General features: G+C 41.9%; 1 protein-coding gene across 1 annotated transcript in view; it reads right to left on the reverse strand.

Annotated features, from left to right (window-relative positions):
• Positions 1-8,649: 8,649 nt before the first annotated feature.
• tpcn2 (two pore segment channel 2) overlaps positions 8,650-14,162 on the reverse strand; it is an 80,511-nt gene continuing 74,998 nt past the window's right edge. Inside the window, exons 23-25 of the mRNA XM_063061701.1 lie at positions 11,428-11,509; positions 10,798-10,886; positions 8,650-9,354 (exon numbers count right to left, since the gene is read on the reverse strand). Of these exons, the coding sequence (XP_062917771.1) occupies positions 9,267-9,354; positions 10,798-10,886; positions 11,428-11,509 (259 nt within the window). The 3' untranslated portion in view covers positions 8,650-9,266. The remainder of the gene's footprint in view (positions 9,355-10,797; positions 10,887-11,427; positions 11,510-14,162) is intronic.

Consider the following 14,162-nt stretch of genomic DNA (forward strand, 5'->3'; position numbering starts at 1 on the left):
ATGCTACCATCATATCTTGTTCCACCACTATTCTTTGCAGCCTATTCCAGGCACCTACCTCTCTCTGTATAAAACACTTGCCCTGTACATCTCCGTTTAACTTTCTCCCTGCCAACTTCAATGCATGATCTCCGGTATTTGACATTTCTGCCCTAGTTTGCACTTGACCAGATTACAGTTCTAGGACGAACTATTCCCTATGTAGCGTCTTGGCTGATAAAGGATAGCTTTCCATGTGACTTTTTAACCACCTACTCTCTTTTCCTTAAGTATCTGTGGACATAAATCCATTAGGTGGGGGTGGGGGGCGGCAGAGGATCCCATTTAAACCTACGGAATATTGAAAGGCCCAGATAACGTGGAGGTGCAGAAGATGTTTCCAATAGTTGGAGAGTCTAGTACCAGAGGGCATAGCCTCAGAGTAGAACAGAGATGAGAAGGAATATTTTTCAGCCAGAGTATAGTGAAACTATGGAATTCATTGCCACAGTTGACTGTAGAGGCCAAGCAGAAATAGACAATAGATGCAGGAGTAGGCTATTCAGCCCTTCGAGCCAGCACCACCATTCACTTTGATCATGGCTGATCATCCACAATCAGTACCCCGTTCCTACCTTCTCCCCATATCCCTTGACTCCACTATCTTTAAGAGCTCTATCTAACAATTGGATGTATTTAAAGTGGAGGGTGATAGGTGCTTAATTAGTAAGGGTAACAAAGATTACAGGGTGAAGACAGAAGAATGGGATTGAGAAGGCATTACGGGTTCAGTTCCCACTGTTGTCTGTAAGGAGTTTATACATTCTTTCCGTGGCCATGTGGTCTTCCTCCGCGTGCTTGTGTGAAGTCAGGTTTGTGAGTTCTGTGAGTGGGGACAGAAGACACTCACTACCGGTAAGTAGGTTAATTGTTGATTTACAGGACAAGACAGACACTAAGTATTCAGACAGTGGCAAATACTTAACTAAAGTGTGCACCCGTGCCCCTTCTACTGCAGCACACTGCCACTGTTTACCATTTCCGTGATAACAGCAGCTACCTTGTCCATAGTGACCCAGAAGGCAAAAGCAGTCACGTGATACTGTGCGCTAGATTTAAACTCCACTGATGGCATGACATTATCATGTAGGCTTTCACAAGTAAAACGGTGGAGGCGTTTTATGTTCAGGAAAATCCATAGCAACTCATTTATTGAAAACCAAAAAACTGAGCCCAAAGCATGGTAAAACTCTTTATGTAATTACCTCAACACGTCACACCAGCCTCTTAAAGTGAATCCTAACCCCTTGTTGGTGGTTGCGAATTCTGAACGTTTCCGCCAATTCATTAGTCTTTAAAAATTAAAGGCATCCGTTAGTCTTGCGAGACCATGGAAAGTCTTCACTCTCCAGGGTGCAGGCCTGGGCAAGGTTGTATGGAAGACCAGCAGTTGCCTATGCTGCAAGTCTCCCCTCTCCACGACACCAATGTTGTCTAAGGGACGGGCATTAGAACCCATACAGCTTGGCACCAGTCCCATCACAGAGCAATGTGTGGTTAAGCGCCTTGCTCAAGGACACAACACATTCCCTCGGCTGGGGCTCGAACTCAAGACCTTCAGGTAGCCAGTCCAATACCTTAACCACTTGGCCACGTACCCACACAATTAGTCTACAAGCAGCTATATGACAGGTAGTGGCAGGGACTGCAATGGTCCTTACATGGACTACTCCTACAAGGCAGTGGTTTCAATGAGCGGGTAAGTTTGACACTTACTGCTACAGTGCTCCTGTTTCCTTCCAACTTCCAAAGACATGGATTAACAGGTTATTCGGTCACATAGGCTTAAATAGGTAGCACTAGCTTGTTGGACCAGAAGGGCCTGTTATCATGCTGTTTTTCTAAATAAACAAATGTTGGATCATTCTGAAGAGTGCTGTGCCTCTCATCCCCATTCCAGAACAAAATGTTTGTATTGTATTGAAACATTCCAATTTAAGCTGCTATCCACCTACACTGCACTACTACAACGGTGCGTAATGATCCCATCTGGAAGATGATTCACAAGCTGCTATTCAGCCTGAAAGGGGGAATCGTGGAGCCAGGAACATATGAACTAGGAGTTCCTTTGGGAAAAGAGATGTTCCATTTTCAGGTTCCTGAAGCAGAAGGGATAACTTCACTCACCTCAACCCTGCACACAACCTATGGACTCACTTTCAAGGAATCATGTTCTCAATATTATTTATTACTTACTATAAATTTTTGTATTTGCACACTTGGCCTTCTTTTGCACATTATTTGTCCATCATTTGTGTGTAGTCTTTCATTGATTCTATTGTGTTTCTTTATATTTACTGTGAATGTTAGGCTCCCAAAAGAGCAACAGCCGGACTAATTTACCTAGAAAGTCTCCTTTCATCTTAAATCACTTCAATAGCACTAACGTTATCTCTTCATATTCCATATGGATTACAGACGTTGCGAGACTATAAGACAAAAGAGTAGTTTGAAACCATTCAGCCCATCAAGTCTGATCCATCATTCCATCATGGCTGATTTATTCTCAACCCCATTCCCCTGCCTTCTCCCCAAAACATTTGATGCCTTCCTAGTCAAGAACCTATCAACTTCTGCTTTAAATGTAGCCAGTGAATTGGCCTCCACACACATCTGTGGCAATGAGTTCCACAGATTACCACCCGCTGGCTGAAGAAATTCCTCCTCATCCCTGTTCTAAAGAGATATCCTGGTATTCAGAAGTTATGCCCTCTGGTCCTAGACTCCCCCACTATGGGAAACATACTCTCAATCTAGGTCTTTCAATATTCCATAGGTTTCAATGTGATTCCCCCACTGCCCCCCTCATTCTTCTAAACTCCAACAAGTACAGGCACAGAGCCATCAAACACAAGCTTAAGCGCAGACAGAAAACGAACCAACTGAAAATTAAACCATTTCAAGTAAAGTTTCCATAAACCCGAAGGACATTCATTAATCAAAACAACCCACAAACGAGCACAAATATGAACTTAAATCCACAAAACCCACTGTAAATCTAACCCAGTTGGTTCCCACAGTGCATATTTTGAAATAATTGCAATCATTCAGACTTTTGTGCTTGATGCGTATTGAAACAAGAAAGCCCCAGTGAGAAGAGCAAATGTCGTTGCTTGTTTTTCCCCGACAATATTTACAAATGTAATATTTTGAAGTAGGTGCATTGCTAAAAGCTCACCTCCCTCTGCCCCAGTCTTGCAATGAAATGTACAGGAATAATGCCATCTAGTGCTAACCTGGTGTATGTGCAGAAACAAATCTATATTACTGTTCTGAAATAAGAACATAACGGGTATGACAATAGGCTGTTCAACAACTTCTTACTGCTCAGTCTTTCAAAAATTTCATGTTTGATCATTCAGCTCAGCATCATTTCCCTCATGACTACCAAACTCAAGCTCCAACTCTTACAATCAGTACCTCTGCTGATAAGGGCCAGCACACCAAATGCCTTCCTCACTACCACTGAGAGGGCAGTGGAGGTGGCACTTGCCTTCGTATGCTGAGGCACTGAGGATTTTTGGGTACAAAATATTGGTCAGGCTGCACTTGGAGTATTGTTTATGAGAGAGACAAGTTATAGAGAGACATTGGATAGTCTGGGTCTGTCTTCCAATGGAGTGAAGGAGGCAGAGAGGTGATATGAATGAGGTACTGCCTGTTTCCCTCAATAGCGGTGTCTAAAACAAAAGGGGATAGGGTTAAGGTGAAAGGGAGAAGGTTTAAAAGGGAATTTGAGGGGTTTTTCCATTGATTCTATTGTATTTCACTCAGAAGGTCGTGAGTGTGGAATGACCTGCCAGAGCAGTGGTGCGGGCAAGCTCGATTTCAACATTTAAGAGAAGTTTGGGTAGGCACGTGGAGAGTAAGGGTATGGGGGACTATGGGTTTGGAGGCTTGCGTGCCTCAGTGATCTGGAGAGCTGTGTTGGCTGGAGTAAGGGCTTTATGTTTTGGCTCTTGGTCAGGTCACCCATGCTAAGCAGGTAAAAGGGTGGAGGCCAGACTGAGAGTGGTCCACCAGTCCTCCTGGTTCAGCAGTTCAGCTCAAGGCCAACAACCCTGCATGGTAAGAAAAAATTGTTACGGAAACAGCAATGAAGAATCCTTCTACGTCTGAGTAAGACGGTATTCCTGAGTCTCAATCCAGGGCTTGCATGACTGGCAGCAGTGAGACCCGAGAGGAAGCGACTAACACAATGAAAGAAGCCCTGACCACCTGAGATGGATGACCTTCATTACTGCCTTAGACACCAGCAGTGTAATGGGTAGGAAGTAGTAAGTAGGAGGGCTATGGTCCCAGTGCAGGTCAATGAGAGTAGGCAGTTTAAATGGGTCAGCACAGAATAGATGGGCTGAAGGGCCTGTTTCTGTGCTGTACTTTTCTACAACTCCATTTCTTTGTTCTACTGTGAATGCCCACAGAAAGGTGAATCGCAGGGTAGAATATGATTATATACGTACTTGGATAATAAATTTACTTTGAACTTTGTTCCGGTCCAGATACTGTAGGAAATTTGATAACATTCAAGAGTGCAGGAATAGATTCACAAGTCTGTTGCCGAGACTCAAGTTATAGAGAGACATTGGATAGTCTGAGTCTGTCTTCCATTGGAGTGAAGGAGGCAGAGAGGTGATATGAATGAGGTACTGCCTGTTTCCCTCAATAGCGGAGTCTAAAACAAGAGGGGATAGGGTTAAGGTGAAAGGGAGGAGGTTTAAAAGGGAATCTGAGGGGTAAATATTTCACCCAAAGATTAGTTAGTATCTGGAATGAGCTGTCAGCAGAGGTGGTGAAGACAGGAACAGCATCATTTAAGGAGCACCAAATAAGCAGTCAAATAAGGTACAGAATGAAGGCATATAGAATTGGTACAGAAAAGCATAATGGTTGGCATCAAAGTGGTGGGCCATGCATTATAGGTGTGACTTTAATATACTTTGATTGTGGAGGAACAGAGGGACTATGGATCCTGAAAAGTGACAGAACAGGGAGATAAAGTGATTCAGGTATACAGCCAAGGAACACGAAGGAGGTCAATGCTGGAATTGCATAAAGCCTTGGATGGAAAGACGTCCAAGGGAGCGAAGGATATTTACAAGGATGATGCTTTGACTTGTCAACGATAGCAATCAGAACCAGACTTGTGTTCACATGAACAGGCAGCTCATGGAAGTTAATGTTACATATACAAAATTTTGTGGGTGGCAGGGTGGAGATGCATCTCCACCAAAGGAGGTGAAAGGCACTCCTCCCTATGCTACCCCGAACAGGGTCACATGGAGCCATGGGACAGGTGGTGGATGGCCAAGTGAGCAGCTAGTATGGATAAAGCAGTGGCTAATTGGCAGGAGGCAAAGAGAGGGAATAAAGAGAGCCTTTTCTGGTTGGCCTCTGGTGACTAGTGGTGTTCCACAGGAACCAATTTTTTTTTACATTTAATGTCAATGACTTGGATGAGGGAATTGATGGCTTTGTTGCAGTTTGTGGATGATACGAAGATAGGTGGAGGGGCACGTAGTTTTGAGGAAGTAGAGAGGCTACAGAAGGACTTCGATTAGGTTATGGGCAAAGAAGTGGCAGATGGAATATAGTCTTGGGAAGAGTATGGTCATGCACTTGGTAGACAAAATAATGGGGTAGACTATTTTCCAAATGGGGAGAAAATTCAAAAATCTAAGGAGCAAAGAAACTTGTAAGTCCTTGTACAGAATTCCTTAAGGTTAATTTGCAGGTTGAGTCTGTGGTGAGGAAGGCAAATGCAACGTTAGCATTCATTTCAAGAGGACTAGAACATAAAAGCAAGGGTGTAACGTTGAGACTTTATAAAGAACTAGTGGGGCCTCAGTTGGAGTATTGTAAGCAGGTTTGGGCTCCATATCTTATGACACTGGAGAGGGTTCAAAGGAAATTCACAAAAATAGTTCCAAGATTGAACGGCTTGTCATATGAAGACCATTTGATGGCTCTGGGCCTGTATTCATTAGAATTCAGAAGAATGGGGGGGGGGGCATCCTAATTGAAACCTATCAAATGTTGAAAGGTTTTGATAGAGTGGATGTGGAGAGGATGTTTCCTATAGTGGGAGAGTCTAAGACCAGAGGACACAGCCTGAGAATAGAGGGGTGTCCTTTTAGAACAATGATGAGGAGGAATTTTTTTAGTCAGGGTGTGGTGATTCTGTGGAATTCATTGCCTAAGGCAGCTGTGGAGAAGTCTTTATGTATATATAAAGGCAGAGGTAGATAGATTCTTGATTGGTCAGGGTATGAAACAATACAGGAAGGTGGTAGCAGAGTGGGGCTGAGGGGAAAATTGGATCAGCCATGATGAAATGGCAGAACAGACTCAATGAGCCAAGTGGCCTAATTCTAGTCCAATTTCTTATGTCTCAGTCTTTTATCACAAGTCCTAGTTGTGCATCCACTGACACCAAGCAGACAATCTCTGGAGTATTGATAATGGCTGGTGTGACCAGTCTTGTAAAGACACTGCCCAGAAAGTGGCAATGGCAAAGCGCATCTGTAGAAAAATTGGCCAAGAACAATCATTGTCGTCGACCATGATCACTCACGTCATACACCACCAATGATAAAATTCATGCAGGCCAATACCCACTTTCTTTCCAGCAATTTCAAAAGGCAAGTGGTTGTGATTTAAAGTGGTTGGCAGAAGAGCTGGAGGAAAAGATAGAGGATGGTGCAGGTCTGGAACGCGGCCCAAAATGGTGGTCAGCGGAGAAGCCCTCATCACATTGAAAAACTATGACCTGAAGGAATGTAGGCCTGGTGTTGGGAGGAAGAAACTACACAGAACAGCTTTTTATTGACTGATCTGGATAAAATAGATTCAAGAGATCAGCTACGAATTAAAGGGAGTTTTAGAACAGGACATTAACGTGGAAATTATCTGCAAGGAATTGTCTTCAGCTAAACACCAGACTAATTTTTCACAAACCCATGTTGCCTGAGGAAATTTGGGCAATTTGAAGCTGCTCATTTAAGTCTCAATAGGAATGACGTAACACACAAAGTAGCCATTTGCACTGCATGCATGCTGGGTCTTTGAAGGTTCAGGTTTTGCAATGATCTTGTACCTGCCCAAGTACTTAACCAGTTCAGATCTCAGATATTTAACTAAAGCTTTTACTGAAGCAAAGCACAATGGTGTTTAGGAACTGACACCTCATTGGGCACCACAGTAGCATAACTGACAGCACGGTGCTATCACAGCTCAGGGTGTCGGAGTTCAGAGTTCGGAGTTCAATTCCAGCATCCTCTACAAGCAAATTTGTACATTCCTTCTCGTATGCACGTGGGTTTCCTCTAGGTGCTCCAATTTCTTCCCACAGTCCAAAAATGTACTAGTTGGCAAGTTAAGGGAGGAGAGAGAAGCAGTGTGCCGCGCATGGGCAGCCCTCCGGTGAAAAATGATATCGTATCTGTTAAATAGGGGCCGTGGAAAATTCTGATTTGATGGAGATGGACGTGAAAACACAGAGGAACATCTGGAAAAATTTCTGAAATGCTCGTTAGCTGCTTTTGTTACTGCGCATCGGGATTCTTTCAGAGAGAAGGCCTCAAAATCCCCGGCTTTGCCTGCTGTTGGTGACCGAGATGGAGGTTGAATCCTTCAGATAGAGATGGCGCTCAGTACTCGGTGTCGGAGAGCTGATCAGAGCTCGAAGTTTTCGGATGACTCAAGAGTTGGATCATGGTCGGGTATGGCAGGGAGAGTTTTTCTTCCTTCTCCCGTCTGCATGAGATGTGGGACATTTGAAAGACTTTGAACTTTTAGTGTGCTCATGGACTTCTTCAAGTTATAGTATTGTTGCACTGTTGTAACTATATGTTATAATTATGTGGTTTTGTTAGTTTTTTCAGTCTTGGTCTGTCCTGTGTTTTGTGATATCACACCGGAGGAAATATTGTATCATTTCTTAATGCAAGCATTACTAAATGACAATAAAAGAGGACTGCATGTCTTCATAATCTAATTGGTTATTGCAAAACTAATTCAATAGATCCTCTGTCCTCAAAAGTGCTGCATCACACTCCCAATGTGCCCTGAACATGTGGAAATTTTTGGGGAGTTACTTCCCACAGGATATCCTGCCTGCAGGTGCCATGTATCTACTTTCTGTCTGTATTGTACTTTGTGTTACACATTTATGATGGGTAATTTGTCACATGGGTTGGGGTGTAGTAGAAGCAAATGAGTATAGTTACGAATTCATACTTTGTCTTTAACTCAATTTATTCTGAACTAGAACCAGAGAGGCAGTCGGAATGATTTTTTTTGTTGATTGCTCTTGGAATGCTAAGCTTGTTTATTTCCCACTAGATTGCTATTATATCATTATTACGCCGCTTATTTCATTATAGCACTAGTTTTAGTTCCATTTGTTTTTTATTGCTACAAAGATTGTTCGTCTTTGCTGATTTCTTAACAAAGGATTAAATGTACTCTTTCAAACTTTATTATTGTGTCATAGTGTTGTCCTCGTGCTTAGTCTCCGAGCGGTTTTTGGGGGCGGGGGGGGGTTGACATCGTAAAGTAGCAATTGGCACTAACACACAAACTCGAGATCAAATAAGAAAAATAGTTGCCTTTAATTCATATCATACAAAATAGGTTATTTTTCCTCTGACCAAGTTTAACTAGCAGTCATTTCAAGTATTGTGTACAAGCGTTATCCATATGTTGCAAGTCCTAAAGAACATTTCCAAAATGACAGAGTATCTCCATTATAAACAACTTCCCCCACTGCAGCGCTTTAGTTCAGATGAAGCCACAAATAGTGAAAAATACCAAGACCTATGAAACAAGTAGCAAGTATGGAGAGGACAAGGTAGATTTATGCACTGAAGATTTATCAGCTGCATTTGGTTCCCCCAATGTTTTCCCATTGTTTTACAGTCATTCTTTTCTGAAACCACTGAACAAAGTATTGACAGCATTTAAAATGGACTGGAAAAAAGTGTTTAAAAATCTCAAATATTTGATAAAAAGAATTATGTGCATTTACAAACCATATGCGATACTATCGGAAATTGAGGGTCATCGTTAATAGTTGAAACAACTTTGTTTGCTCGTTTAGTTCTAGAGACAATCGTTAAAGGTCAGCAATTCGTACAACACCCAAACCACGTGAGAGCGAGGCACTTGCACAAAGCCCAGAAACAAAGTCACATTCCAAAAAGTGTTCTTGTGCTGTAGAGAGAAGACTACATGGGTCCCTTGGGTAAATGGAGGTGTGGGTGCTGTCGCAGTCTCTCCAACAACGCTTCCTCAGTTGGTTCCTCCAAATCATCCCTAATATTTTTTAAAAATTTGGAATTAGACGAGATTACCAGAAGTCACAAAAACATTGGTGACATTTGTGATACAAAAAACATAGGAACATTTAAACTCTTAGGCCAATGGCTGAGAGAAAAATGGAGGGCAATGTAGGTAGGAACTGTTAGATTGATCATAGAACAGGCTATAAGATCAGCACAATATTGTGGACCATAGAGCCTGTACTGTGTTGTATTATGTTCCAAATAAAACCAAGGTGAATACTGGTGCTTTCCAAAAGCAATCCATCTCTTTTTCTTGTTACAAATGACAAATACCATCTCCCAACTCTTTGAGAAAAATCGAGATCTCAATGAATCATCCAGAGGAGAACCTAAACAAGTGTCCTTAATTAAGGGATGGGAAAGAACATTAGGATGTTCGCCTCTGAAGCATAATCTCCATATCTTCATTTTCAATTCTACTTGCTGGAAATAACAATACTGTTATCCTCTGTATTTACTCGCAACACCCAAATTCAGGCCTTTAGAAAATCTGAGGATGCTATCCAAAAATTATGACCTCCAGATCGCCTTGCATCTCCATTTTGCAAATCAGTTATAAATTAAATAATAATTTGTTTTGAGTTGTTGTGTTAAAGTGGACAAATTGACATTATGCTTGCATTTGCCAACTCGCTTCATCTTTCTACATTTCCCTGAGGCCTACTCACGTATTCTTTACAATTTACTTTCCTATCTATTAATGCGCTGTGGAAAAAAATAGCAAATACACTTCTGGCCTTCACCCAAGTCATTGATTTAAATAGTAAAAGATTTTGGGCCTCAGTACCGGTACAGCACTGATTACATATTATCAAACCCATCTTAAAATAAAGCCCAGCTGAGTGAAACTGGCAGTCAGGCTGAGTTACATGCATGCAATCAACAGCTAAAGCCATCTCATAGGTAATAGATCAAAGTGTGCAGTCTGATCACATTTGCCTGAAAATGGTAAACGGAAACTGGGAGGAAACATCTCCAAGACCATCCCTGTCCTTCAACTGACCACGAAATTCAAGGTGGAAGCATTCACAATTACATTCAAGCAGAAATGCTCCAGATTTCACCTGAGATCTCAAACTTAACAGAAGGCAGTCTTCACCAAATTCATTTCAGTCCACGTAAAAATCAAGAACTGGCCAGGAGAATGGTTCCCTTGTTGGATTTATTGGAGGCCATAGTTTCATGAAAAGGGGTCAGCCATTCGGGACCAAAATAACTCTGATGGTAAATGTTTGGAGCTCCCTGTCCCAGAGAGCTGCAGGAGCTGAGACCAACAGACATTTTAGCTACAAGAGAGTCAAAAGGGATTGGGCAGGGAATTGGTTGTGAGCCCAAAGATTGGGTCGGCCTCAATCTTACTGAAGGAGGACGACAAAAATTCTAAAAGATCCACAGGAAATGGGAAGGTACTCACCTGAACATATCCTGCACACTCATCTGATACTCAGATTCCTGATCTGAGACAGACAGATGATAGCTCCGATCCCATTTATGAATGAAGTTCTGTGTCAAGCAGAAGGGTATGTCATGTGATACATTCCATTAAAAAATACCATGTTAAAAATCTTCATAAAGATATAGAATGCACTGTAGTTCAAACATTCTAATATAGAGTTAATGCCACATTCAGTTAAAATCGGACCTCCTTGTCTGTGCAAACTAGCAGCAGAGTCGCCACCAACTGTGTTCAATTCCTGCTTACAGATAGTTCACATCAAGGCTAACTAAGTGCTTTGCATTCTGATGGTCTTCCAGTCATGGAGCATGTACTTGGACGGGGATGCAGGGTCACTGAAGAACCTGCACATCAAGTGAAAGGGCAAATCAACACAGATTTAACTAAGGTTTAATTGTATACAATCGCAAAGACAATTCTTCATTCCCAGACGTGCTTGCATTTTCAATTCCTACTTTGAGTCAGGAAATCAGCTTTTAATCCAAAGCCTTAATTTTAAAAAATGATCCCCTTCAAGTGGAACTTTGTCAACAGACAGGAGTTATTGCAGTAAGTAGTTTTGCTCTTTTTTTTTTGAATTATACTTACCTCAAGAATCAAAGCCACAAAGAGGTTAACCCAAATAACAGAGGAAACCAGCCACCAAGCTACAAAATAGAGCTTGGACCACCTGCAGGATGAAAAGGCAAAGACCTCAGAAATTAAACAAGACGCCATCCATTATTAAAGTGTTCTTGCTGAATGGAATAAATCGCTAACCCAAAAACACACAGAAAAATGTACACAAAATTTAAACAAATTGCTGCTGCTTTACATTGCTTGGGTTTTTGTCAATGATACTAAGTCACAAAATTACACAGTCGAATACAATCAGGACAAAATCTCCACTTCATTTCACATTCAATTTTAAATACAGTGGAGTCCTATCAATTGGGCCATCGGTAAAGTGAGGTAGCCATTATTTGGGATAACTCTTAAGAGAACTAAAACTAATTCAGAAAATAGCCAGGATACCCTTCCTTTATCTGGGACACTATGCCTCTTAACTGGGACAGAAGGCTGTTGCTGAACAGTTTCTAACTAGCGTCAGTCACTGGCATTTCTGTGGCTCTTACACACTACACAGTGCTCAGAGTGAACAATTTTAAATAGCGTCAGTTGCTTGTGTTTGTGTTCAAAAATCAGTGATTTTCATCAATGATATTGGCCAGAAATAAGCAGGGAAAAAAAAACAAATTCAGAACTGTTTTGCTCACCGCAGTTTCAAGCATTCAGACTTGGAGATGCCAGAAACAGCCAGGAGTGGATATGAAATGACTTCACTACTACAAGGTAATCATCTTGAATGTTAACAATGAAAATGAAGATCTGAAGGATGCAATCATCTAAATCATTGTATGAAGACAGTCCATTACCTGCACTAGGTGTCTGTGCTGATTTTGCTCATTTACAGTTAAAAGTAGTATACACTGGATGAATTTCTCTGTAGATAACCATTAAGAACGAATACGCAGTTTTATAGTACTGTAGTAGTTTTGCTAGTGTTCCAATTTGTTCTGTATTTCATTTAAATACTTAATTGTTACTCAGTTAAATGGTAGTTTGTATATTTTATACCTTTTTAGCCATTTCGATGAAATTTCAGCTAATTGGGGTAGCTACATAATTGGGCCAAAATGTACCCAATGTACCAAGATGTGTCCCAATTAAACAGAATCCACTGTTTCACAAGGAACTCGGCTACAGTTCTTGTGGCAAAAGGTTCATACAGCTCCCGTTCCACTGCATGAACTCAGCACCACCCTGAACGATGTTAACTTAAACCCATTCTTCGCAACAGTAATTGGATGGTAGACTAACTACAAAACTTCCAGAATTGCAACTGATTATCCAAAATAACAGAATGGCAAATGGGAAAGGAGGAGTCCATGGATGATAATTTTAAAAAATTCCAGAGCAATGCTCACAAAACACTGGAGGAACTCAACAGGTCAGGCAGCTTCTATGGAGGGGAATAAACAGTCAACATTTTGGGCATCTACTGTATCCAGTGCTGCCAGTGTGGCCTCCTGTAAATCGGTGAGACCCAACGTAGACTGGGAGACCGCTTCACTGAGCACCTATGCTATGTCTGCCAGAAAAAGCAGGATCGCCCCGTGGCTACCCATTTTAATTCCACTTCCCATCCCCTTGTCAGTCTGTGGCCTCAATGAAGGCACACTCAGGATGGAGGAGCAACAACTTATATTCCGTCTGGGTAGCCCTCAACCTGATGGGATGAACATCAACTTCTTTAACTTCTGGTAATGCCCCCTCCCCCTTCACCATTCCCTCTCTTACCTCATCTCCCTACCTGCCTATCACCTCCCTCTGGTGCTCCTCCCCCTTTTCTTTCTTCCAAGCCTTCTCCTATCCGATACTCCTTCTCCAGCCCTGTATCTCTTTCACTGATCAACTTCCTAGCTCTGTACTTCACCTCTCCCATCCACACCATCACCACCACGCCCACCCCCGATTTCACCTTCTTTCTTCCTCTCCTCCCACCATCTTCTAACTCTGACTCATTTTTTTCTCCAGTCCCGATGAAGGATCTCAGCTCGAAACATCGACTATATTCTTTTGCACAAATGCTGCCTGGCCTGCTGAGTTCCTCAGCATTTTGTGTGTTTTGCAAATGAGTTATCCTAAGTTACGTGAAATGGCTAAAATTAGGCTATTCAAAAACTCAAATTGACATAATTTTATGAAAGGAAAGTGCCAGAATAAAATGTTTTTTTTTTGTAGATGCAATCAGCAAAATGGATTACAGTGGGAACTGTAGCAATGGGATTCCTAAAGGCATTTGATAAAAAGGTGGAAAATATTAAGCTTATTCCACAAATCAAGAGCTTATGACATTCAGGGTTATGACACTGGGGTGGCATGATAGCACAGTGGTTAGCACAACGTTTTTTTAAATACAGGTGACCCAGGTTCAATTCCCACCACTACCTCTAAGGCGCATTCTCCCCGTGATCTCATGGGTTTCCACCCACATCCAAAGATGTACTGGTTGATAGGTTAATTGGTCATTGCAAATTGTCCCTAGATTAGGCTACCGTTAAACCAGGGGTTGCTGCGCGGCGGGGCTAAAAAGGGCCAGAAGGGCCTATTCCACGCTGTATCTCAAAGAAATAAATTAAAATAACTAGCAAAGATTGTCTAATTACTAAAACAGTCAGGATTAATGGGTCATTTTGCAGGTTGCCAACTTCAGACTAATAGGATGCCACAGGGATCAGGGCTGGAATGTCAACTGTTTACAAGGTGCATTCAGTGACAGG

This window comes from Mobula hypostoma, chromosome 11, assembly GCF_963921235.1.
Source record: "Mobula hypostoma chromosome 11, sMobHyp1.1, whole genome shotgun sequence".
Classification (NCBI taxonomy): Eukaryota; Metazoa; Chordata; class Chondrichthyes; order Myliobatiformes; family Myliobatidae; genus Mobula; species Mobula hypostoma.